Raw genomic sequence first — 27588 nt, 5'->3', positions numbered from 1 at the left:
CCATCCATGTTGCTGCAAATAGCAAGATTTCATTTTTTGATGGCTAACATTCCATTGTGTGTCTGTGTGTTTATCACATCTTCTTTATCCATTCATCCAGACTCCCATTTTAAATGAGGTTTCCTTTATTTATTTTCACAGTGGGTGTCTGAGCAGAGAGAAGTGAATCAAAAGTCCTTTCTTCATCGATTGCTTGCAAAGTCTAACTGTTTCAGTCTTTGGGGTTGAGAATGTATTCAGACTCAGAGAATTGAAATATTCCTTCCATGGGGCCCCATTTGGGTACCACCTTTACATCTACATTCTACTAGATATCGAGTCACCAAGATGGTGTGGTCCTAGAAACATTAGTGAGCAACAGGAACTATGGCCGACAAGTCACTTCATGTCTCCCACCATTGTTTCTACCGCTTTCATGTCTGTGGTTGTACAACTGCATGATTGACTGGTTTCCACTCAAGAATTACTGTTCCTAAATTATTTCCATATTTTGACTATAGTCTGAAGATATCTAATTGATGAGGCACCTGCACAGGAGCTCAGTGAAAAACCATGCATCTAAGTTGCCTAAGTAAAAACACACAATTTAAAGGTGTTTTCAGCACAAGAGAGAATTTTCAAACCTAGGCAGATGGAATCAGCACAGCTTTTCCAGAAGTGTTGCCTTTTCAGGTCACAATACCTTTTCCTGTTGCATACATTATCTGCTTTTTTTTTTTTTTTTTTTTTTTAAGTAGGCTTCAGGCTGGGAGCCCAATGTGGGACTTGAACTCATGACCCTGAGGTCAAGACCTGAGCCAAAATCAAGAGTTGGACACTTCGCCAACTGAGTCACCCAGGGGCCCTTACATTGCCTGCCTTCTAATTGGAAATTTAAGAGAGCGAAGTCTTCCTCTGAAAATAAGTCATGAGAGATGAAATAATGTCAGAACTTAGCATTTTTTGAGATGGAGAGGAGAAGGGAGTTGAGGTAAATTGGAAGGGAAGGTGAACCATGAGAAACTATGGACTCTGAAAAACAATCTGAGGGTTTTGAAGGGGTGAGGGGGTGGGAGCTTGGGGGAACCAGGTGGTGGGTATTAGAGAGGGCACAGATTGCATGGAGCACTGAGTGTGGTGCAAAAACAATGAATACTGTTACATTGAAAAGAAATAATAATAATAAAAAAAAAGAACAGCATTTTGGAAGAAAGATACTACGTCTGTGTCTCAGAGTGCTTAATGCAACCTCTATCTTTGGTCAGTTGTCTTTCTCTGTTTTTCTTTCTTCCTTTTTTTTTAAATTGTCCTTAGCTTTTTTTTTTCCTCTTTGTTGCTTCTGTTGTGTTGCTTCTTCCTTCTTTGCCCATACAACACAAACACATTCTCCTTGGCTAACTTTATATTTTTAATGCAATGGTCACATTAAAAAAAAAATTATTTGTTTGAAAGACAGAGATCACAAGTAGGCAGAGAGGCAGGCAGAGGGAGAGGAAGGGAAGCAGGCTCCCTGCTGAGCAGAGAGCCCAATGTGGGGCTCAATCCCAGGACCCTGGGATCATGACTTGAGCCGAAGGCAGAGGCTTTAACCCACTGAGCCACCCAGGTACCCCTGGTCACATTCTTTTAAGAAAAGAGGAGTTACTGCTACTTGCTCACTCATATCCAATTAGGGTATTTGATTAAATAAATACCCAATTCAAGAACAAACCTGGTAAATCTTTAGTTTGCTGAACAGCATTTATTTCTGAAATGCTGTGCTCACAGAATAGTTTCCAAACTCAGGATTCACTTAATTTTTTCCTCTGACTAGTAGAAGTGAATATCACAATGATGAAATTCAACTGAGACACCATGCAAATGGGAGCAAGTGTAAAAAATATTATTAGAAACATTGGGTTCTTGTTTCTGAATGTCCATTAAGAAAATACTTGAGTTAACTTGAAACCAGTAGGACTTATGGTTTCTCTAATGCCAGTGTAGGGTTGTTGAAACTTTTGATGATTTGGCAGGCATTGCTCTGGGAGAAATTTAGACCAGTGTTTTCTATAGGTAAGATTCTACCGGTACGCATTATGTAAATGGTGCTGTGATCTGGACCACCAAACCTCCAAAAGATGTGGGAAGGCGTTGGAAATCTCACAGTCTTTTCTCTGCTGTTATTTTGTATAAATGTCGACCCCCTTCCATGGAGTTTTGGGAATATGCCACTCAGAAGAGTGCCCCCGTGAGACCCTTGGAGGGTCTTGGAGACCCTTCTTCCCCCTGAGTTTGGGTAAACATTATGCGACCTAGAAGTCCAAAAATTGATTTCCCCAAAACCTTTCTTAGATCTGCTTCGAAAAAAAAGATCGACTTCATGAGCCCACGATGCAACCTTTCACATCATTGCTGGCAGAAAGGTCCAAAATCAAGATTATAATAAGTCTTTTCGGCTATGGACATCATTTCTGTTTCTTCCAATGTTCTACCATAGCTAGTGGCATAACTCTGTTATCCAAGAGCAAGAAGCCAGATCCCTCATGTATATGGTGGCGCTGGAAACTCTACTGGCAGTACTGAAAACAGAGATGACAGTCACTGATGCTGCCTTGTTATGGAAGCATACATAGCCCCCATGACCCAGCACCTTTATGGTTTTGACAGTTTTGAGAAAAAGCTATTTAAGTCACGCGCATGGTATCTTGGTAGTCCTTAAAAAAAAAAAAATAAAGAGGAGGCATTTTATAGCTAAACAATTTTATTGGCTTTTTGGGAAATAAAAAAACACGACACAAACCACCATGGTTAAAGGCCATAATCAGCATCAACCAAATGAACCAGCCACTTGGTTACAGTAGCTGATAACAAACACTAGGTGGATATTATTGCTTATACCCCAGGTTCATTTATGTGTCCATTCTGTTTTGGCAAGATTACAATCACATGGGAACTTTGGTTGTATAAATTCAATTCTGACCACTCACTAAAAAATCAACTTCTACCATTTTATGAAGGGATATATGTCAATTCTTACCAAGTCTTGACATTTATCCTCTCATTCTGTCTCCTTTCTCCTTCTGCTAACGATTTACAATCCTACTGATCAAAACTTAAAGTAGCATTTACAACCATCCACTTCTACTCCACTGCCCTCTCCTTTGTCGTGAGAGGGTGAGGCATTCCTGGGCCACTCCAGACTCTTGGGTCTGGTGTGTAGCCACTGCCAGTAATAAACGCCCATCTGTCATCTGGATAGATTTTCAAATGCATATGGTTGTCGACATTGGGGTTTGGACTCAACTGTCTCTTTTCCAACTTCTGTAAGCTAGGGAAAAAAAAATCAACAGCCTTTAGCATCAGTAGGTTGACCTCCCCACAAAATCGGCCCCGTCCCCGCCATGCCACATCCCACGGCAGGCGCGGCGCTGTGGCCTTAAAATGTTCCGCGTGAGTGCTGTAATCTTTTAATGTACAGAGAAGCAATGACTGACTGCCTCTCCCAAGCTCCCCTGCTCGGTACTTTCTATTTTAACACTGAAAACTCCGAACGACAAAGGGTCAGGACTCACTCACAATAGCACCATTTCCTAGACTCTTGGAATAAGATTCCTGTCCGCGCTGGAGAATGCAGGGACCGCAGACGACCCGGCCTCCAGCTTTGCGCCTTCACAGGCCCCGCTGACCTTCAGCGGGAGTGGGTGGTCTGCCTCAGCCTACTGCTACAGTGGCCTGGATTTTTCCCTGGGAAGAGTTAAAAACGCGTGTCTTACAAAGTGAAGTTGGCTGCAGGTGAGGGACCTGAGGAAGCCTGTTTCCGGAGTGAGATGTGACGGGCCTGCAGATGACGGGCCGAAGGCCGGGGATCCCTCCCCTTGCCCATCTCAGTTCAAGTCTTTGAAGAATTTGCACGCAGAAGCACGGCAAGATCCAGGAACACGGAGAGACGCAAACCCTCCCGCAGCCACCCAGACACCAACGCTCTTAGGTTCGCTCTTGTGTTCAGGTCCATTGGTGGGTTTGCCCTGGCTAATGCTGGGATTGAATGAGCCCTTCTCATGATTATAAAGATTATCCGTTTGAATCTGGACATTTGAAACAACAGAAGACTCCATATTACTATATTTTACATGGCACAGAGAACCATATAATTACTAGCACTTACACGGCAAATACTGTAAAATACACATTCTTGGAGTTGACTTGGTAATTACACCAGTGTTAGTCGGCAGAACAAAGATTAAACGCTCCCTAACTTGCGCTTGGGGGAATTTCATTCCAGCCTTGTACTTTGCAACGAGAGGATAACCCTCTAATTATGCAATAATGCCTGGTGGTCATGTGGGCAAAGAGGATCACAGGGCGAACTTCATGGTTAATTTGTGGCCCGTAAAATAAAGTAATACATAGTATTTTCATTTCAACAAAATACAAGAGATCATATAAAAATATTTTCCAATTTGGACTCTGAAACATGAAAGCTGGATTTTTTTTTTTCTTTGTATAAAAAGAAACGGAATAACGGACTAAAGTTTATTAAGCCTTCTAACAAAAAAATATACATATGAGTTTAAGGAATGCAGTGAGCATCAACTTCCCTTTTTTGTCCAGGCTCATTGGTGGGGAGCTCGTGCTTTGATCCCAACAAAGTTATAAATGCACAACAGTGGAGGGAGATCAGTGCCTGAAACCTGAACTACGACTTATCGCTAATAATACGACTAACTTTACAGTAGTGCCTTTAAAAGTGGTGTGTCAGATTACTGATTTTTGTCTCTCTTGTTCCTCATGCGACCGCTGGAGACGAATTCCAGAAGCACCACTTTCGTCTCGAGTGATGTTTATTTAGTGCAATATCTTCCTTCTCACGTTCCCTTTTCACACGCTGGTAGTGGTCTTCTTCCTTCAGATACCACACCGGCGGCCAGCGGTGCCGCTCAAAGTATTCCTGGTTGTCTGGGGAAGAAGGAAAAGGATGCAGATGGTGAGGCCTGCTGTTGGTTGAGGGCTTCTATGTTCTAGGTTCTGTGCCCCAGGCTTCTCATTTATGCTCCCATGTACATCCCCCCCAAGAAGCCAGTGTGTGGGGGTTAGGGATCAGGGACAGGACCATTTGCAGATTGTGACACTCAGATTTCAAGAGTTAGAATCATTTGCCCGAAGTAGCTGGGCACCGAGAACCTGAACCCAGGACCACTTGGTTTCTAAGCGGAAGCCTGCTCCTCTCCAGGGCTCCCTAGACAAGGGAGAGTCCACCACTTCCACATGCTCTGCAGCAGGGAACCCTGGATCCCACTCCACCCAAACCTCCCAAGCACGAAGTTTGTCAAAGAGAATCCCCACCCCACAATTTCGGTGTCATGTCACAGGCAAGGGATGGCCAGCCAATCACAGGGACTTCTCCTGGAGCTGCCTGCTGCCTGGACACCTGCTCAGGGGCATGGGGAGGTAGGTGGTCAACCTTTCAGTCAGAGGCAATGAGACCTGGACCAGTGGGCACCCGCGGTCTCACCTGCAGATTTTGATTTGATCTCCTTGCGGAACTTGGAACACACACTGTTGTAGTTTGTGCAGATGTGGTGCAGACACCAGGCGGCCAACTGGTGGGCGTTGTGGAACTACAGGGAAGTGACCAAAAAGGGGGTCAAACTCTACTTTCTAAAATGGGCCTGCAGAGAAATCATCAGCCCCCCAGGGGTGACAGAGATAAAGGGCACGGGCAACTGATTCAGCAAACCTCTTGTTTTGACTACCGTGTTAATGACTTTGGCTATGGCGCCAATGCCAGCCCGATATAGCACTTGGCACCCCCCTTCCTCACTCCTGTGACAGGTGCACCAAAAATAATCACCGTATCAGATCAAGAGCTGAAAGAACCCCTCGCCTCCCAGCCTCCCCCACCGCTGGCCCGAGAGTGATACATGACTGGCCTCTGGAAGGTGCCAGCCGGCCCCAGGGCACCCACACGGACTCTGGTTAAGGAAGCCACGCGGAGCGCTCTGTGTGGCAGGTCAGAGCTTGCCTTGCTGGGGCCAAAGACCCGAAAGAGGAGACTGAGGAATGTGTGACTGTCCTGTACCTGTCCTTTGGTTACATAAGAAGAGCGGGTGGTGTGGGCAGGGGGGCAGGGACCCGACTCACCACGTCGTCTCCTTTCTGAGCAGATGCTCGGGGGGAGGGAGCAGCTGAGGGAGTTGTGACCAAAACAGACTTGGTGCTCAAAATGCCACAGTCACCTCCCCAGTCCTCCCTAGATTTGGCAAGTCTCCCCCACCCCACCCCACGCTCTGTCTGTGTCCTCAGCTATCCATTCCGTTTGTGGGTCTTGGGGTTTCTTTCATCAAGAGAAACCTTGAAACCTTACAGGGTGCTTCCTCGGAGGCCCACATCTCAGCTGTGAACAAAGGCCCATATAAAAGCAGTCCTCAGAAAATAATTCAAGAAACTCTGAGAGTTGCAACCCCAACATTACGGATCATTTTTGCTGGTGCTTCCAGCTTAGGACTCTTGAGATCAGATTTCTTTCTGAAAGTAAGACTCGGGCACTGGTGTCCTGAAGGCGGCTTGGACCTGCCCAAGAGCGTCAATGGTGCCCATTTCTTCCCTACCCCGAGGCCGGCAATTTCATGTTGTTCAAATCGGCCAGGCGGGCGTATTTATACCATGGACACTGGAAAATGCGACAGATTGGGTTCCACCTGTCCGCACGCTGATGGTTAAATAAACCCGGCATGCTAGCAGGTGAGGGTCTCGCAGAGGCTCCATCCTGAACTCTTCCTGCCGAGGCTTGTCAGGGTGGGGGACCCAGAGCAAACACACACCTGCAAATCACAATCTCAAGTCCATCAGCCCTAGATGCAATGCTGGGTCATTTCATTTTCTTGCAGGGGCAGTACTCACGGGAGACAGCACAAGTCATAAACTGTGCCCGGGACCTGTTTCGAGACTGTCACCTCTATAAGGCTGTTTTTCCTGTTGGATTTTAATAATGTGGGCTTCTTTCTATTTCTCTTCCTGTCTATGATTGCCTTAAGGGCAGAGAATCTGCCATTTATAGCCACCTGTCCTTTTGTCTCGGGCGGTGCCGGACACAAGAGGGAGAAAACAACCAAAACTTGTTGTGTAGGTCCGAACCAGCGGGTTTCTGTTAAGTCCGATTCTGCCTTTTCCCCGTTTCAGTCTGAACTGTTCCTGGGGCCATAGAAGGAATAACAACTTGGCCTGCTACGTGCCTCTCTCCTCTCTCTGAAGCCACCTCCCCTCCCTTGATTGACAAAGATCCATTCAAATCACCTGATCTAAGGCTTAGTAAACCAAGGCCCTAACAGAGAGGGAGCAAAGAAAAAAAAAAAAACAAACAAACCCAGTGGGCTGAAAAGAGGACTGAAGAATGTTTTCTTCGTTCCTTCCGAGTGTAAACTCATTGTCAGTAAGTCTATGCCAGGAACGAAGCACCCTGCACGTGTGAGGGGTTCTACTCTTCCCCGCTTTTCTTGAACATTGTCTCCCACTTGATTCTCAAGATAATCTGTAAGGCTGATAGGATGTGAATTATCATCCTCACTCCTTATAGATAAGGAAACTGAGGCAGAGTTTAGCTTCATACTTTGAGTAGGTTATTTGTGACAAAGCTGAAGTCGGATCTTGGGGCCCCTCTGGAAGAGTGCAAGTATTTATGGGGATTATGGAATCACCATATTGATACTAACAAATACTGATTTTGGAAAACCCCAGGAGAACTGCAGTGAGAGGTGGGGCATTACAGGGCTTCATGGAGTTCTAGAAACCATCTGATCTTGGTCAATATGTGTCCAAGAATTCAAACAAGGAGAGAGAGAACCTTCCCCTATCATGCCCCAAGTTGTTCTCCCACATGTGAAGCTGGTGCCTCGGGGGACAATGGGGCTGGCGTGGGGTAGGGTCCGTGTTGTTTTCTCAAACGAGGCCCAGCAGGGGGAATGGTGCATGAAACGTGAAACTCTCAGATCTTCTCAGTGTACACAGGGCCCTCTGTGACTCAGTGGTGACATCTTTATTTAGACAGATGCAACCACGGAATGTTTCATCAGCATTAAATGAACTGGTTGAACACACTTAAAAGGTGAAAGGCAAATTGTTACAAACCTGGGCCAATTCCAAATACGAGAGCACTTCCCCGTCAATGCCCACGCCACTCATCGCGGCCTTGGTCAGCTCCTGGACAGCATACTGCTCTGGGGAAGAGAGGGAACAGGAGAAAGTTGAACCATACCCTTGCAAGCCAGACACCTCACCTAGACAGTCTCGTCCGGGACCACCTAAGAGGAGAAGAACATGTGACACGGCTCTGGGCAGTCACACCTGAACGGAACTCAGGGCCCATTGTGCCGGGGGCCTTTCGGCATGGGTAGTTCTGGTCTTGGGCCACTGCGCCGACGACTCTGGGACACTTGTTGGCACTTCTGGAATAGCCGGACTCCTGCAGACCTTCATTGTCTAGTATGGTGACTACCGGCCAGATGAGCAGACTGAAACTCACATTAAAACTGAATAAAACTAAAAAGTCACACCCTCAGCCATACTAGTCACACTGAAGTGCTCAACAGCCACACCTGTATTGCGCAACGCAGACACAGAACATCTCCATCATTGCAGAAAGTTCTGTTGGCTAGTGTTGCTTTAGACAGTCCATCCAGTGCCTTCTTAGAATCCTCTAGACTCTCCAGCATCTTCCCATTTGATGGTTTTCCCACTCGTATCACTCCAATTCTCAATAGTCTCTAAGAGTAGAAGGACTGAGTGACAGGAATGAATCCATATGGGGAATTAACAAAATGTGAACGCAGATGTCTTTCTCAACAGCTGCAGATGGGTGACATATTGTTCAGCCTGTTAGATTCTAAAGACTGGGGTGGGGGGTGGGGAGGGCGAGCAGGGAGCTTTCGACAGGAAGTAACAAAAATCTAGCTGGGAGAGCCACTTCTGCCTGGGAGCTGTGCCCAGGACTTCTAAGCTGAATTTAAACTGTGGTTCTGAGACACAGTGGTCTCCTGCCTCTGGGACTGACGCATGTGGGTATAGCCTAGGCCCACGTTTCTAGCTCCTTGAGGTCGAGGCACTCTTTTCATTTCTAGCATTCTGTCTGTTCTTCTCATCCAGTAAACTGTCCTGACCCTGCTTACCTTCTGTTCTACGTGTTTGGGTCAATATAATATCTAGATGGGAACCGTTTCTTGGGCTCAGCTTTCATCTGCTGGATTGACAAAGAACTACTGGGAACTACATTTTCCGAAGAAGGCATCAGGCTTTTTGATTCTAGGTAACAGCAACATTTCTTGATAGTCACCTAACACGTTGGCTTGCAATGCATTTTTACCCTAGAAACTGATGTTTTAAAAACCATGTTCTGAATACTTGATACTTGCCCAACATTTTAAATGATGACAGGGATCATCTTAGGCAGCTGTGTATATAACCACAGCAGTAGTAATGGCTTTTAATAACAAAAGGAAACAGCCATGGAAGTCTGCAGTTCACCCCAGAACCTCTCCTTCATCCAGTTCCTTTCACAGAGGTCAGTCCTGCGTTTTCCTCACCTTTACTTCATGGTTAAGCAAAAACGGCATGAGCTCAAGATTAATCACAAGACCTGCTCAACACATTTGGTTCCAAATTGTTTTGGGCCATTAAGAAAAAAAAAAATCAGGGGCGCCTGGGTGGCTTAGTTGGTTAAGCAAGTGCCTTCAGCTCAGGTCATGATCCCGGAGTCCTGGGATCGAGTCCCACATTGGGCTCCCTGCTCGGCGGAGAGTCTGCTTCTCCCTCTGACCTCTCCCCTCTCATGCTCTGTTTCATTCTCTCTCTCTCTCTCTCTCAAATAAATAAATAATTTAAAAAAAATCAATTTCATCCTCAAAGGATAACCCTTAAACACTGGAGAGTCAAACAGATCAGAACCTCTACTTGAACAGTAGTGCCTCGACGAGCTCTTTCTGTCTTTCTAACCAGTGGGGGAAGAAGTGAGGCAGGGAGAGGACTTGGGTCTCCAGCCGGACGAGCGTAGCAGAAACCTGGAGTCCGGAGAAATACATTCCTTTTTAAGGACACTACCGGAAAGTCAAGTGTTGAAAGACCAGTCGGTTTGTTCAAACATTCATTTTCATTCACTTGTGATTCGACAGGTGTTTATTGGGAAGCTAATACGCTCAGGCACTTTGCTGTGGGTGGGGACAGGTAGGCCAGTGACCAAAACTGCCACTATTTCTGCTTTCATGGCTAGAAGGAGTCAGCTAATGTAGTGACAAACACCCAGCCTGCTAACTGAGCCCTCTCGTGAAGGAAGCTGAAGGCTGACATTTAAGAAACAGGTACGTGAAGAATACACACGTATCCTTTGCAGACCTGCTTCAGCCTAACAACTGAACAAATCCAGAAAGGATGCATAGGATTTCTGAGAAGGGAAGCCAAGTCCCCCCTTTCTTCTTTCTCCCAAAATGCTCTTGACAATGTCAGAACATTTTCTAAAATAGCTTAAAAAAAGAAAAAAAAAACCCCACTTACATAATGCTTACTAGGTGCCAGACACTGTTCCGAGAACTTTATATATATCTTAACTCCTTAATCTTTGTAACAACTCTATGGGAGAATAACATGATCCCCATGCGAGAGAGCGAGAGCAGACACAGAGTGGTGAAGCGTGAAGCCATCCAGCCGGTAAACGGCGGAGTCGGGATCCGAACCCGGGCAGTCTGGTTCGGCAGCCTACGTTCTCCACGACGGTCTCCTTCTGCTCTTCTGAAAGACTGTGTCTGAGCACCCAGCAGAGGAATAACATGGACACAGTAGTTTTATTTCCAATCCCACGGCCCACAAATGAGGCAGAGAGCACAGAGCGTGGGTCTCCAGGGCAGGGACCACGCATCACTCCTCTTGATAACTGTGTCCCCCCTACAGGGTCTACCACAAAGAGGTGCTTAAGAAACATTTGTGGAATTGAACTGGGCTGTCTGATAACATTTGATCAATTTATATCACCCTGCACAGGACAATCCTATATTGGGTGATAAAAATTTAATTTTTATTCCCCGGAAATGTTATTTTTGCCTAAATGTGATTTTGATAAATTTGACAGTCAGACCCTGCATGGCCCCGAGTCCTCACACTTACCTGCAAGTGCAACCAAGTGTGGCAGGCAGAATCTGTTAGCCAAGGCAATTAACTCCAGTGGGTCCAGGTCCAAATTAGGTGACAACTGCTTGGCATAAAGATAATCCAAGACCGCTTGCATTGACATCTTGTTTATGTTCGGGAGATACACCTGTAATGTTATTTGAGAAGCTCAGCTCTGCTGAAGAAAGCAGTGGGGGCATTTCCAGGCTCTACTGCTTATAAATATCCCAACCTTACAATCTGGTATCGGCAAGTCTGGGACACCTGCTTTGAGGCTGCGCATCGAAGTCCTTCGCTATTTACTGCTTTAAACATAACAGTTTGATTTGTAGATGACAAAGGAGTGGGGCTGCCCGACAAAGCCTGATTTGGAATTTTTAAATGGCTATTTGGACTCATAAATCAGACAAATGGGCTGTAAATGTATGATGACATTATGGGCTCTCCTTGCCAAGTACCTTCTAATACCCTATTGTGGGGAAAGAAATCTCCTAGCAACATGACAGGTGAGGGGGAGCTGCCGACCATACTGTTGCTGACACACGAGAGAGCCCAGCTCTCCAAGATGTCAAAACACGGGCTGAGCAACCCTAGTTGCCACAGGCTTGAGTCCAGCGTTCTATCAGTATGTGCAAACACAGTATACACACTTCATTATTTTTCCTATGGCACAACTGCATGGATTCAAAATGACTGGAACATTATCGGGTTATCAGTAGATTCAGAGAATCTGTAGAACTCCTTGTCTGGCACATGCGGGGAAGGGTTGGTTGGGACTGGTAAACTCTCCTTTGTAGGAGTCACCTAACTCGAGACCTCCTGAGCACCTGTAGTTCTCGCCAATACAGGTACCCTCTAGAGTGTGCTAGAGTGCCGGGGTGAGGGATCTTAGCAGCGAGGACTCAAAGGAACCCAACAGACGTGTCCTGGTATAGTACAGAACAGCCCCATTGCCACTGACTCCTGGCATCATGATGATGATAAAAATTAACCTTAATGGAAGGCCTCCTACACACGAGGTACTGTGCCAAGCTTCCCACACACCGTATCTACTCGGATCCTGATTTTCTCCCTAGGAGAAAAAACTATTATTTTTGCCATCTTACAGGGAAGGAAATTGAGGTTCATGGAGGGTAACGAAGGTCACGAAGCTGGTAAGTGACTGGGAGGTGAACCTAGGGAGTGTAATTCTAAGGTCTCTGCTCAGGACTGCTGTGTCATACAAGAAACCCTTCATGGCAAGGAAGCAAAGGTTTGGGTCACGGTATAATAAAGTACCATATCTCACTAACAGTTCTTAAGAACTAGACTTCTATGTTCAAAAGGATGAACAGTTACTAGCTGCCTATTGCTGGTACTTAATAAACCTCTATATACCATATGAAGATATATGAGTATATCTCTTTTACACATGATTATATCTACATTATATATCTAATCTTTCTCTTTACATATATATTACCTGCACAATCTACATGGGGCTTTTGGCCAATGCTTTCTTGGGCCGTGGTTCCAGATTCATTTAAGCTATGATGACCTACATTATCCTCCTGCATAGTCACCAGCCACCTCAGAGGGAACATCCTGGCAGACCGAGCTTTCTCTTAATGTATCAAAGGGAAGGCCCCCCTACCCCACCCTAAACCTCCCAGAATTAGTAAGAAAATTGCACATCCACTCCCTTTCATAGTCAAAGAGAACAATTATGATCTGGTACATAAGCTGCAGGGGTTATAACCATCAAAGATCTGACAAGTGTCATCATTTCAAGTTTCTAGCACAGTCTTGACAATAGATACAACCTGGCAAGAAGTAACTGTTACTGAGGCTACTTGAAAACAAAGAAGCCATTGTATTGTAATTAATTGCTGTTCCAGTGACTCTAACATCAGTTACCAGTCACACGTGTGCATATGCTTACGTACATATACGTCGACACCTGCGTTTATCTTATACAGCTCAGATCTGGATTAGTACAGTTTTATAGACAGTTGAAGTTGTGAAACTTTAAAATCTGGACCATTTTGATAGCGAAAAGTATATACATTTTACAAAGTCCTAAGTGCTATAAAGTATTAGTGATCGTAAATATAAACAGTTTCAGAGCTTTCTGTGAACACCCGCTCTCCACTATGGGGATGTCTGCTGTTTTGGAAAATAGTGGCTTGGAAAGGGCCCTGGGGTTTGTCACTAGGATGGGTGTGACCTCTGACAAATCAGTCGCCCTCTCTGATCCTCAGTCTCCTCATATGTTATCTGGGGGAGGGGGGATTTGGAAGCAGTGACACCTACAGTTTTTTCTTCTTCATCGAGACTCTGGATTTTGAAGATACCTGGACTACCTTAGCGTTCTTTGGTAAGAGTGTGTTCTAAGTCACGACAAAATGAACATCCTAAGTGAGAAGAAATTATTCCTGGCAGCAGGAGATGACAGATTCCTGTAAGCAGCCTCGCCCTGATACTTCCCAATGTCATCAGCGTGTTCTGACGTTTGTAGTCATCCATGACCTGCTCTTTCCTTCTTGCATAACATGATGCTAACAGTTTTTCTGAAGCGATGGCTTTGTTGGGCAAATAATGGTTGGGATCCTCAGAGAGAATAAGAATAAACTAAAACCATGTTCAGAACCTGCACCTTTTTCTCTCATTTTTTAAAAAAAGACTGTTTCTGTGATTTTAATGTTTATGTATAACAATGGAGAGATCATTTCATAGAACTTTTAAAAATAACATAAAGCTACATAAGAGATGGAATTAAGAATTTTGCATGCTACCTGCTGGGTGTACCTTAAAAAAAAGTCAGCAAAGAGAATATAATGCTATCCTAAACAACTTCCCATATTCCAGTTCCGTTGGTTTAAAATTTTAATTGTGAAGATCAGCTCAGACTATTAGGCTTATAATTAGAGGCGGTCTCATAGAGAATGAGAAAGTATTCCAAACCCAGAGCATTGCTTACTACAAGCCAGGCATGCATTTTTAATGAATCACTTGCTGAGTACCTCTGGGGAGAGAATTATGCTTACTGCTACATTAAAAGTAATGAGAAAAATATAAGTGAAATACAATGTCTTCTTAAATATTAAGTGACAAAAAATGTTAAAGTAACATCAATGTATATTTTATTCCTTTCTGGATATGCATGAGAATTCTATTAATGAAAAAAAAAAATACTGAACTGTGAAGGGAAAGTCAGCTTTTCACAGGGCAATAAAGAGTTAATGGGTGCCCTAGAAAAGGACAGATCCCAAGTGCCAATACAAGGCCATATTAGTCGTGAAATCTTTACTGAAATTCCTCCCTCCCCATGATCCCTCTAACCACACTTTGCTAGTTTAGGAAGGGATCTGGGGGCTTTTTAAGTTAGGGCTTTCAGGGGACAAAGATTTTTAATCCCTCATGGAAAGAACTGAGCAAGAATCCTCTAGGACAATAGTCACCAATATTTCTTGATGTTTCAAGCACCGAATTCTATGTTTATACATGTATTCTCCTGACTTAGCTGCCTTTGAAGACGCTTCTCTTGTTATCCTGCATTTCACAGGGGAGCACACAGGTTTGGAGAGGTCGGCTGCTTGCTCAAGGTCAAGGTGGGAATAGAGTTCCTAACGACAGAACCATTACAGTCTACAGGGGAAATCAAGGGAAAGGGCAGGCAGCGGCACACGTGTCAACAGCTTATGACATTCTCAACACACTGGCTACAGGGATCTGGCACAGACCTTCGTTGCTTGGGTCCATGGTCTCTGTCTTCTAAGTTGGGTAGAACCAGCTATCCATACCTATTAGTCTCAGCCACCGGGCTAATGACCTAGTCTTTCTAGGAGGTCATTCTCCACAGGGGACCCCGCCGGGAGAGGCTGTTCACCATATACGTGCGCGTTCACGTTCACTGACAAGTTTTTGTGTTGGTCACCTCTCCTGCACATTTTAATCTGGAGACGATTACGGTCCATTCTGGGAAGGGATAAAGGGGATTAGCATTTGTGAGGTCAGCTCTGACAGTGTCCCTTTGTGCCTGGGTTCCTGACCTTGATCAACTACTCTGGTCTGTTAATAGCGGGCGCTCTGCCGTACAATGGGCACATATTTCAGTGAGCTGGAAAAGTAAGGCAAGCAAGCCTCCCTAGGCCTTTTATCTCCAGAGATGACGGCAGCAGGTGAAATGCCATTTGGATCAAGTTTTGTTAATCGGCAGCTTCCCCAGATTTTCTTGGAAGTAAGAGTGAAAGAGCATTAACCGCACCAACATCTCAATAAGACTAACAGCAGCTACATATACTGAATGGTCCCAGGGGGGACTTGCAAGGACCGACTTTTGCACCTCGCTTCCACAGTGTGGGTTATCCTCATGCTTTCCAGACAGGGAGATCGGAGCTCAGAAAGGGGGTCGTTTGCCCAAAGCCACACAGCTTGTAAATGGAGGACTCAGGATTTGAACCCCACATCCTTCATCGGGCAGCCCCCACGATGCTGCTGCTGTCTCGGGGACGAGGCTCTGAAACCCCTCTGATGGCCGGGAAAAGACTTTCTTAGTTACAGCTGAGGACGTCCTGATTCAGAAAGGCTGGTAGACACCAAGAGAGGTGATCTGGATAATTCTGACACTTCCCCCCCCCCCCCCCCCCCCAGCAGACAGCCTTTTGCTGGGGCTTGGTTTAGGAGCAGCTGCAGTTTGTTCTGGAAGCAGGAGGTGGCCTAGTGACCTCCTCGGCCCCAGCCATCCGGGTTTGGGATTCTGCTTCCCTACTCGGAGATGCAAATGCAGTCTCCTGGGTCACAATAGGGGTGCTCAGATTTCTGGGGTGAGTGCCCTTTTGAAAAGTTAGCCATTGTTTTCCTTATTTCTTTTAAAAGTGTGGAGAGATGCTGAGATATGCAAAACAAGCCCCTTAGGACAATAAACTTGATGGGGTGTCCCCATGTTTTTTAAAAAAAGATGGTTAAAAAATACTTTCAAAACTCAACAAAAATGCTTGCTCTTGTAGACTAAAGTTAGAAGTGCTTGAGTGGAATTTTTCTTTCTTTTCCGACTCAGTTCGTAAAAAGATGAACATGGAAGGTCTTCAAGACGCTGCTTGGTCGGCTCTAAGAAGAGCCTTTTTCTGGAGATAGGGCCAGGGCCCGGGAGGTGACTCAGTGGCTTCCGCCAGACCTAAGGGAGGCGTGTTCAGAGGAGTGACCATTGGCTCCATTACGGTTTCCTTCCAGTTAACAAACCCTTGGAGAAGGCAGGTTGGGGCTCCACCTCGAGGAGCGTTGCTGCTCCAGCAGGCCGTCCCTCGTGTCCCTTGTGGGGCAGAGGAGAAGACTGAGGCCCAGCGAGGTGGCTTCTGACCCACCTGCCGTCTGGTCAGGGGCTAGCTGAGCCCAGGATGAGGGTGACTGAGGAAGCTTTTCATGCCTTAAACTTCTGGAAGATGGACTCTGCCCCTGTTGTATGTGATTTTGACAGTATGCTGCTTTTGTTAAAAAGCAAGATTTTACATTTGTTAAAAAGGAGAGCCGATGGATCATGGTTTACAAATGAAAGCAGTGAGCCAGATAACAGCTTTTCCTAACTGCAAAGTTAGGAAGAGGGTGACCTGATGCTCAGACACGGCCTAAGGAACTGGTTCAGGGAAGCAGTTACAGAATGGAAGTCGTCCGGTTAAGGAAACACACCCACTTGCATCAAGATAGCACGTGGACTTTTCAGAAGGCACATACCTCACTGTTGGCGCTTTCCACAAATGAGCCCCCGAACATGGCCGCCATCCACCTGCAGCTACAGATCAGCAACGGTTTGTGGGCACTGATGGCTCCATCGTCCAGCCTGAATGTCACATCTGCCCAGGGATTGAGGAAACGTAACCATGAGCCAGCTTTGCGGACAGTTCTCCCCATATACGTCAACCCACATCTCATACTCTCTCTTCCATAGCTTTACTTAGTGATTTTGTATCAACCTCCACCTTTGAACACCCTATTCCTTCTATGTCATCCAAGAACTGGGGGTAAACATTTAAGATTAAAGATTAAGCTCCCAACGCAAATTCTCTGAACCATACGGTAACATGAAGGAGAGGGATGTTTTTTCCTCCCTACTAGGAACAATTTCCAAAATAAAAGACCAGCGGAAGAAACACTACGTTGTTAACATTTTGCTCTGTTTAATTTCGCTGTGTGTGTGTATGGATAGCGAATGTGTGTGTAGAGGTGTTCACTTTTTCAACAGATAGCACGACACCGCAAACTACTTGATCACAAGTTTTCTAAAAATAAGAACATTTTTCTAGATAATCACATCATTACCATGCCTAAGACAATTAGCAACGATTCCCTAATTTCATCAATTATTTAGTTCCTGGTCAAAAGTTTCCAACTATCTCTAAATCATATTTATAGTTTTCTTTTTCTTTCTTTTCTTTCTTTCTTTCTTTCTTTCTTTCTTTCTTTCTTTCTTTCTTTCTTTCAGACAATCGACATGATGCTCCCCCTTTTATTTGGTCACTGTGCCTCTGCATTAAGGGGAGGGTGATTCAATTCATTCCACGTAAGGTACACTGTTTAATTTACTGCAGGTTTGCAGCATTGCTTTTCATTAGCTTTCAAGATGGCTTCTATTTCAGGATGGTCCATGTTCAGGTAAATATTATTTATAAGCTTTAAAATTAATGAATAGACTCAATAATCGATGACTACATGTACAGTACTAAACGTGTATTATCAGGACAGGCATTATGAACGATAAGGACAAAACAGAAGTGTCCACATAAGTAAAAGTCAGCAAGTCACATTTTTACAATGAAATACACACACACACACACACACACAGAGGGCAATTTCAGAATTTAGTATAAGTCTGTGCAAGCAATTGTGTGAGGATGCTGTGGGCAGCCGACTGCCTGGATATCAAGGACAAAGAAGGGGCGAGGAAAATGTGGAAGAGCAGGGTAAAGGAGTGTGAGAAAGAAAAGGAGAGGAGGTGGGCAAATGAGACACTCCTGATGGGAACACAGAGAGTTGCCAATATCATCTCAAGGATTTCAGGGCCACAAGGGTCAGTGGAGAGGAGACTCGGTCAGGGAAAGGACCCCGAAAGGGAATCGTGGGCATCAAGCTGACTGGATCTGGTTCAGGCTCAGGTGCAGGGGCAAGGTGACCTACCTTCGAGGAGCACTGGGATACCAGGACACTTCCGAGGAGAGCCTGCGTGCAAATCCTGCCTCTATCATTTACTATCCGTATAACCTGGAGCAAGTTGCCTAAACTCTTTGTCCCTCAGTTTCCCCATCTACAAAATGGAATAATCTTTAGCCTTTAAGTCTGATAAGAACGAAATAGATGGATACATGCAAGCTAGAAGGGTAAATGAAAAAAAAATTAGCATTTATACATGTTAGTGATGGTTATTCTCTGCCCTACTCATGTATGGCTAATGTTTAATAAAACACAACCAAGGGAACTGATGACTTTACTGCTGGACCCACTTACCTGAGAATGTCCCTTTGCTGAGACACTCTTTTATCCGATTCGCCTTCCGGACATGAAATGCTTTCGTAATCTCCTGGTTCATGAAGGCTTCCTTGTTCATGATGTTTTCCACCATCATCCTCAAATCAAACATCTCGAGGACCTCCGCAATCTGAGCCAGGCCCACCAAGTCCTTCTCCTTTTCATCCAGTTGTCCCGTGTAGAGAAACTGGAGCAGGGTCCGGAAAGGGCCTGGCTGGACGGAGGAGTCCATCCTGACCACGGTGATGGGGCCCACCCGCTTTGAAACGGGATTGACTTGCATCTCCCTGTGCATGCCGACGAACCCCTTGCTCCAGCCTGACAAAGTCTGCGTCTCTGGAACCGAGCTCTCGCCTTCCAGCCCCGGACTTTCCTGCTGGGACAGGTTCTGGCTTGAGGACTTCCACTGATTGGTCTGTGGGGTCCTGGGCGAGCCTTCCTCCCTCTCTTCGTCAGGGTCAAGGCTCCAAGCCCGCCCCTGCATGTCCCTGCTCTGCTTCTCCTTCTCACCAACTCCTTCACTCCCATTTGGGGCTTCTTCACATTCCATTAAAAAAAGATCATAAAATTTGGAAGAGGAGGTAGCGAGGTAAATTCGATGTGCAAAGATGTGCTCCTGGTCCTGAAGGACGAACAGGACGTCGGCACACAGAGGATTGTCCAGTAAACAGGCAGCTTCGCTTGTCCCTGTGGTGGGACATTCTGGAACTTTGATGACCGGCGGAGGGGCTTTTGGAGGTAGGAATGGTGCCTGAAGTAAAGGTTTCTGAACTTTCTTTAGGTGGGATTTCCAGAACTGCAGGTGTCTGCGAGAAATCAGAGCTGCTCGGATTGCGTTGTCAAATACATCCTTGATGCCAAACTGGTCAAAGACACTTGTCTCGTAGTACGGTATGCCGAGTTCCTTTGCAACCTCCCGGCCTTTCTCAGGGGGCAGAATATCCCCTCTCTTTATGGGCCTAGAATGGAGGATTTAAAAAGTTACAGTCGGCCTCATTTTAGGAAAAAAATGGTAATGAGTGCCTACCAAAGCACCTAGTAGAACTGAACCTTTAAAGTCCTATGCAGGTAGGGCTGGTGGCAGTCCTTAAGCGTCTGCCTTCGGTTCAGGTCATGACCACAGGTCCTGGGATCGAGCCCTATATCGGGCTTCCTGCTCAGCAGGAAACCTACTTCTCTCCCAACCCTCCCTGCTTGTGTTCCCTCTCTCGCTGTCTCTCTCTGTCAAATAAATAAATAAAATCTTTAAAAAATGTATATTAAAAAAAAGTCCTGTGCAAGTCTTTTTTTTTTTTTAAAGATTTTTTATTTATTTATTTGAGAGAAAAAGTATGAGTGATGTGGGAAGAGCAGAGGGACAGGGAGAAGCAGACTCCCCCCTGAGCAGGGAGCTGGACATGGGGTTGTATCCCAGAACCCTGGGATCATGACCTGAGCTGAAGGCAGGGGCTTAACCAACTGATCCACCCAGGCACGCCCCACCCCCAGCAGGCTTTCAATAAGGCCCTGGAAAATCTATCAACCTCAAGTCTTCCAAACCTAAAGGATTTAAGTCTGCAGGAAAAAAAAAAATGCTTTCAGTAGTAACAACGGGAACTGAAGTCTGAGCCATATTTACTAGCTATATGATCCTGGGCAAGGTACTTAAACTCTTTAAGCCTTGGTTTTCCCACTGGTGAAACAGGAATAATAACGTAAATACCTATATTTGAAAGGACTCCTGAGAAGTTAAAATGAGATAATATGTTCAGTATGGCACCTGGCCCACAGTTAGGTGTTACCACAATCACCACCCTCGCCACCTTTGTCTTGGTCACCGGCACCTTACGTTTACATTTCGCGTTATAACCTTACAAGGAATCCATATGCTTTTTCTCATTTGAGCCTCACAATAACCCTACGGGGGCAATTTTCATCCACCTTCTGAAGAAACAGAGGCTTGGGTTTTGCCTTGGCTCACATTTGCAAGTTGTCGACAGACCTCTGCCAAGCCAGTAGAGTCTAGAACCCCGTAGTTCTAGACTGGTTAAATGGTCCCCATCCAAGAGCCCAGTAAGTCTCTCCCATCACATCTGTGAGCCTCCTTTCATGTCTAACTGCTTCTCTTCTCTTCCTCGTCTGTGGTCACACCCTCATCCTCGTTCGCGTGGACTAGTACATTAGCCTCTTCCCTGTCTGTCTTCAGATTCTCCACCTTTTAGGCCAGAGCGCTCACTGCGGCAGGAAAAATCCTTACATAACACAAGTATGACTTGCAGCTGTAATTCTTTTTCAAGATTTCCTCTGGTTCCACAAAGCCCATGCACCACAGGCTATGCCTTTAGGCTGGCACACAAGGCCCATTATAATCTAATCAAACCCAGGGAGGCCAAACTTGTGGAAGTAGTGCAAGCGAGTAGTGCCGTGACTATGGCATAACACGGCAAAAGACAGATTCCGGAATGTGGGCAAGATATGATTTTCTTCATAAACACACTCTTGATTCTGAGACATACTGTTAGGAATGGGTCTTCCCAGGTACATATTTGGCTTTCAAAGCCGAAGGTCATGTGCATGACAGGCGCTGGTCTTAGGAGAAATATAGTATAGAAATATAGTTAGACTTTGGATCTGAAGACCTGGATGGAACACAAGGAAAAATGGTAGGGTGTTGTAAAGGCAGAAGCAGGGATTAACTTCAACATTGGCTCCTCTGAGCATTTTGGGCTCCTGGCTCCTAGGGCTGACCTGAAAATTACTAACTGGTGACACTCTTCAAGGCTCAGGTTCAAATGTCACCTCCATCATGAAATCTCAGCACTGCCCTAAAGAAGGGACTGTTCCCTCTGCATCCTCTAGTGCCCATAACTCTCCTCTAGTCCTCTGGTCTCCTCCAGTCTGTGGTTGTGAGGACTGATTATCTTGGCCAATTCTTTCCCATGGAAAGTTCTGGATGCCAGAGGCACTCTCTTTCACTGTGAGTCCCCCGCCAGCTCCCCCCAACGTGGCTTCTCCAACCCCCCCCCCCCCACAACGTGGCTTCTAACATGCATGCCTATTCCATGCATTTAATAGAAGAACTGTGAAAACCCAACATGAAAGGTTTTCTGAAAATTTATCCGAAATGCACCAAGAACGTCAGAAATTGTCCAAAGAAAGCACCACTTGCTTTTGCTGTGAGAGTATAAAAAGCTGTCTATACAAAATTTTTCTAATTAGCCTATTAGGCAAACAACAAAGGAAGATATTAATATCAACATTTTTGGGCTCTTCAGCAACAAATGTTATAAAACATAAGATATATATTTATATAAAATTATTTTTTATGAAGGGACTATGGAGGAAGGATGGGTTTTAAAAAACTCTTATTTCCCCCTAAAACTGGTATTCCACATTTTATACAGAGTCAAACAAATCCTCCTTCAGGCAGATTTTTAAACTTGTGGCACTTTAAAAAACATAACCGCTAGAGACATTTAAAACACAGTGTGGCTGTTTTGCAACTACAGGTCCATAGAACTTTAAAAAACCAGACACTGCCGTTTTGGGAATGAAATATTCTCAGAGGTTGGACTGAGGAAAAAGAGAAGACTGAAAACACTTGGGTGTGTGTATTTGCAAGAACCCGATATTCCCGGGACCAGAAACTGTGGCTCATCATTCTGGACAATCATTAACTTTATTACAATAATCATAATATCAAGAATGACATTATTATTATGAGTGGCCCATGTTTTGTTTAATGTTTTACAAATTTCAAGGCACTTTTATTCACCCCATGTCACTGGTTGGAGAATTCACTTCCAACATTGGTCCACCATTTTACAAAAACGGGTTCCTTACCTACAAGGGGATGGTGAGCCCAAGAAGGGTCAGGATTAATGAGCTAACACAGCTGATTGATGGGGTCCCACCACCAATGCAATTCTAGGCTGCAGAGGCATCTGTTACCTCTAAATTTTAATTTGACCAGCACAGCGAAACACGGATTCCCTTGGCTTACCTTGCTAAAGGGCGTCTGGCTCGATTAACAGCTTCAAGATCAGCATAGCGGAGATCTAACTGGCAGCCAACTAGGACAACAGGTGTGCGAGGGCAAAAGTGCTTGATTTCTTGATACCACATGGTTTTCACATGATTTAGGGAATTGGGATTAGCGATCGAAAAACAGAGGACCACAACATCAGACCTAAAAGGAAATCACAAAAGAAGCTGTATTGCCTTCTCACTTTTCTTTGTCTTTTATCATTATGGTTCCTCCCTTCTCCACCACGCCCCCCACCAATCCATCTAAGGCCGTATCATGTCACAATAAAACCAAACCAAACCAAACCACGATATAAAATACATCTCGGAGTCATGCAAACAGCCTGAGAAGCCCCCACATTCCAGTACCGACACAGCCTGAGTTTATTGTCATATCGCACTGCGGAACGCCCGTGTATCGCGAATTTTCTGATGATGTTATTTTACAGTACAGATGATTACCCAAACTCGATCCAGTCCTGGAGCCACAACATGCGGAACTATTTCTGTTCATCACAAGAAATAGTTGCGAGATAAAATAAAACAATAAAAACTACCTTTTACCCGTTTAAACATAAAGGCCATGATGAGTCAACCCAATGAGATAAAGCAAACAGTTTAAATGTTACTGAGAACCTAACAGGTCTTTGCAGTCCAGGATCAGCAAATACACAGAAGGATTTCTGCCCTTCTTCCCACTTAAGCACACATGTAGAGAGCACAACCACTTATCTGTTTCTGAAAAGAAAATGTCCTGAATTTGCAGGGATTTTGACTCCTTACTAGGGATATGACAAGAAGGTCATATTTAACAGAAAGCCGGTAAGAGTTAGGTGGATGACTAACATGAGAATGTCGGAAGCAGATTCCTCAAATGTTGTATATGACACACAGCAGGTAAGTGGGGAGAGGAAAAAAGTACTTTATAGTCCATTTTGACAGAGGGATCTTCTATTTTTATATAATAACTTACCATTCTCGAAGCCAAAGAACCGTTTTACAAAACAGTTGTTCAATTATGGTGTTTGACAGCTGCTAAAAGGTATTTTAATAAGAATTACAAACCAATCATTCTAGGTTAAAATATGCTGAATGGTGACTTTGAAAACATTGAGGCAGAAGACTAGAAAGAATAGGAAAAATTATGCCCAAGGATTCAAGACTATCTTGCAGCTAAATTCAGAAATAAGCTCTTACAATTTTATTAGATGTTAATTTATTGCCTTTATTGTTTATGTAATGAGAAGAATCAAGTCGATGAATCAAAACACCTTCTTTTTAAATCATTAATGAGATTTCTCCCCTACATATCAATGAAGACAAACAAATATATCCAGGCAACCATAAAATTTCTAAAAATAATCATTTGCAATGCAGAAAACTGCAGGGTGCTTACATTAAATGTAATTCACAAGTTGAATCTTTAAATTTATATCCCAGAAAAACTGCATCAGACCCCAGCAAACAGAGGGGAAAATCCCGAGATTAAAATATTTACAAATTATAAAAGAGGACCTCGGACTCAAAGTGGATGGATGTATTAATCTGCATGTTTAGAATGTCCTTGAAATAGATATTATCAGAGACTCGTAGATACTGGAAAATAAATTATTATGTGTAAAAATATGCATAAATATATAAATGAAAGGGAAGCATGTTTTGTCTTTGGGATTCTGATTTAGTTAGTGGAATATTCTGTGCACAGCCTTACTTCTAATCAGCATAAATAGCGGTACCAGGGAAAGCCAAGAATGCTTTGAATTTTACATTTTTTAGGAGCTGAGTTTTCTATTATTCATAATCCTATTTATATAGGATATCTGATGCAGCTCCTCTCTAAGCTTCATCCCGATCATAAAACAAAGCCACCACGAATTTTGGCACAGTGAGATTAACATGGCATTCTGTGAGGTTCAATATTATAGAGAAGGAATTGAGGAAATGTATCCAGCACCTAAATGTGGAAGAGTATGTATATGCATAATATTGTTCTAATTGGTGCCCATTTCCATATTGAAGCACATGGCTATAAAGGAAATAGTCTCAAAGCTTAATTTATATGACAGACGTGTAGCTAAATGTCAATTCTGTTATCTAATTTTATGATACAGCATGTGAGGTTTTGAAATCAGAGCTGGCTCGGTTGCCAAGGTTACCGTGATAACACTCAAGCCACTGAACACATACTGGTTACTATTCAGCTGACCTGTAAACAAGTACAGACAGGACCTTGGGGGCTGGGAAAAATGGAATCTCTTGATGATAGTCACTTAATGCCATCACACAATACAGGTCCGGAGGGCCCAACCTCTAACTGTGTCACATCAATATCTCAATGCATGAAATGCTGTTGGAAAGCTGGAAAAATAATTCGATGTTCCGTAAATATTTTGCCTCAAAAGGATGATAGTTAAAGAGAAGAGGTTGTACCAAGAGCCATGCTACCTCCCTCTGAAGCTAGAATAACTTACTGGATCGAAATTCTATTTGTGTCCTTGGAATAAAGTTTTTCTTTTTTCCTTTTATTAATGCACATTTAGGGGCTAGGAGACTGCATCGCCATTGTTGTACACTGAAAACAGTTAAAAAAAAATAAGATCCTGTTTTACCTATCAACTTGCTTCAGTGTCTTTGGGTTTAACCCTTGTTGATCTCAATACAAATGCAAGTGAAGGAAACGTTATGTACCAATTAATTATGGAGAATCCCATTCTTCAGGCCTGCCAGAACAATGCAGTACCCTGACCCTGATTTTAACGGAGAGGCTGGGAATCAATGGACGTGGCGATGGATGGAGTGATGGGAAGATGCTGTTTTGACACATTCCTCCTTAGCCCAATATTCTTTTCGAACCCCGAACTCTTCACACAGCAGGATCCTCTGTGATATAAACACCTATACAATCAAGTAACTATTTTGAGAATGCCACGTATTCCCTCTAGATTTTGAGCCGCTTTTCTATCTAGTCAAGGAAGGCACGAGACCTGCAGCTAAGAATATCTCCAGCTTTAGGCAGGATTCCAAGGACCTAGAGATATTAAATAACTTTTAATCAAAACATTCATTCCTGTGTGGAGACTGTTCAGTGTCTGACACAAGCTCATGTTTTAAAATGCCATGCCTATGAAAGATAAAAAGAAAAAGGCAGGTTCTAGCATTTCCACTTCTGTGGCTCTGTTATATTTTTTTACTTGGAAGGGCTGAGTTTAAAAATAATTGGGAGGGGGAGGTGTGATGAGGACATTCTCACATACTATGCAGCAGGGTTAGCCCAGAAATGACCTCAGGGTTCCTATTTCAGCTGTAAAAAGAATCTGATAGGATTTAAATGGCGTCCTACAGCTATTTGGAATAGAAAGCACAAGAATTGGAAAATGCAGAAGCAAAGCACAGAGTAGACAGAACTCTAAACTCCAGAACTCGAGTATCGAGAAGGGGTAGGAAGATGTTTAGATTTTTTTTTTTTTTTTTGACCCAGCTAAGTGGCTTTTTAAAAGAAAGCCTGGATTACAAAGGATTTAAGAGGGCAGGGTCTCAGTTGCTTACCTATGGAATGTTTATTTTGGGGGAGAAAAATGTAATTTCTTTTCCTTAAGGGGAAGATACTAATATAAAAGTCTCACTACGGTACTAGCACATCGAGTAATGCCCATGGAGTAATGTTTTGATTAGTTAAGTAAAAAAGAATCCAAAGGAAATCTGTGTGTTGAAACAATTGTGACTCTTCAGAGAAGGGTGGGAGGTGGGGAAGGGTAGAGGGCCTGAGTCATCCAAAAATGCTTGAGCTGATAAAGCCAACCTCTGTTGTATCAGTTTTTCTTCAGATATTAAACAAACAGGACGTGGTTTTTTTTTTTTTTTTTTCAGTTATCTTTCAAGGAGACCATGGGCCAGAGAGAGCATGTAAAAAATTGGCAAAGGAGTTCTGTGCAAAGTTGGGACCAATCTCTGTTGATGGATGCAAGAAAAAAAGTCTGGAAACAGTTCATCTTACTCACATATCTCAGCTCAAGCTAGACTTGAAACAGCAAAGGCCATACAAGTTCCCCGGGTCTATCTTGATAATGTCTACAGTGAAATATAGCAAACATGGTGGGAAAAGGTTAGAGAAGCAACCAAAAGGTAAACTGCTTTTCCAATGTAAAATACCAAACTCATCCTCTGAAGAAGTGGCTGAAATGGGTAGACCATCACTATAACACTGCATTGCTCAGAATGGATTTCCCAAGTTCCTTTCTATCACAGAAGTGCTCTTATCTTCTTGGTTCATTTCGCCTTTCCTGGTCCTATCCACCTTGCCACCACTGTCCGGCCCGGGAGCTGCTGTAGGCCTTGTGTTGTCTTATCTGGTTAAAGTGAAGTGAAGAAAAAAAATACCCAAATTATCCTTTATGTAAGTAAGACCCTAACCGTAGGCGAATCTGATAAGCCACTGTGAAGGTTCTTTAGTTCCAACTCGTCCTCCAGATAGCTGTGAGTGGGACAACAAAATGCCCTTCTCCCGTGGCCAGTTCTGGTCTTGTCTCTTGCTGACGCATACTTGATGACCAAGAGTAAACCAACAGTTCTATTTATTTGAGTTTCACTTGGAAGTATCTCCTTGTTAACATAACCTTTGAAGTCTTGTTCTATGGTAGGACCCTACCTCTTTACACATCAGTACTGCCTGCCATTTCTTTCTTTTTTTTTTTTTTTTTTAGTAGAGACCCCTATATCCATCTTGGTAGAGATCATGATCACATTTTAATGGGCTTCTTTTCCTTTTCCAGTGCGCCCAGGTCCTCTTCTGGCCAAGATTCAAGTAGGAGTCCCTGACCTCCCCCTTTGGGACTTCAAGCTTCCTTCTCCCCCTGGAACCTAGGTAGGTTCTTTACAGAAACGTTTTCAAAACCATTCATGTCAACAACACACCTTTCATGCATATAGTCTGACAGCGCTATGCAAACAAATCAAAACAGCACAAAACAGCTGGGAGCATGG

The 27588-nt window shown here is 44.1% G+C and overlaps 1 protein-coding gene across 13 annotated transcripts in view; it reads right to left on the bottom strand.

Moving 5' to 3' along the window:
- Window positions 1-2701: 2701 nt before the first annotated feature.
- Window positions 2702-27588, bottom strand: part of RHOBTB1 (Rho related BTB domain containing 1) — a 121457-nt gene continuing 96570 nt past the window's right edge. For all 13 annotated transcript variants that reach the window (XM_059170171.1, XM_059170170.1, XM_059170167.1 and 10 more), the window contains 7 exons: window positions 22586-22771; window positions 18583-19562; window positions 16816-16934; window positions 11104-11254; window positions 8083-8171; window positions 5471-5576; window positions 2702-4914 (listed from right to left, as the gene is read on the bottom strand). In XM_059170171.1, coding sequence (XP_059026154.1) covers window positions 4745-4914; window positions 5471-5576; window positions 8083-8171; window positions 11104-11254; window positions 16816-16934; window positions 18583-19562; window positions 22586-22771 — 1801 coding nt within the window. In that variant the 3' untranslated portion in view covers window positions 2702-4744. The remainder of the gene's footprint in view (window positions 4915-5470; window positions 5577-8082; window positions 8172-11103; window positions 11255-16815; window positions 16935-18582; window positions 19563-22585; window positions 22772-27588) is intronic.

The sequence above is a fragment of the Mustela lutreola genome, chromosome 4 (assembly GCF_030435805.1).
Source record: "Mustela lutreola isolate mMusLut2 chromosome 4, mMusLut2.pri, whole genome shotgun sequence".
Taxonomy (NCBI): Eukaryota; Metazoa; Chordata; class Mammalia; order Carnivora; family Mustelidae; genus Mustela; species Mustela lutreola.
Note: the sequence above shows the minus strand (reverse complement) of the source record. Positions and strands in the feature narration are given on the sequence as shown.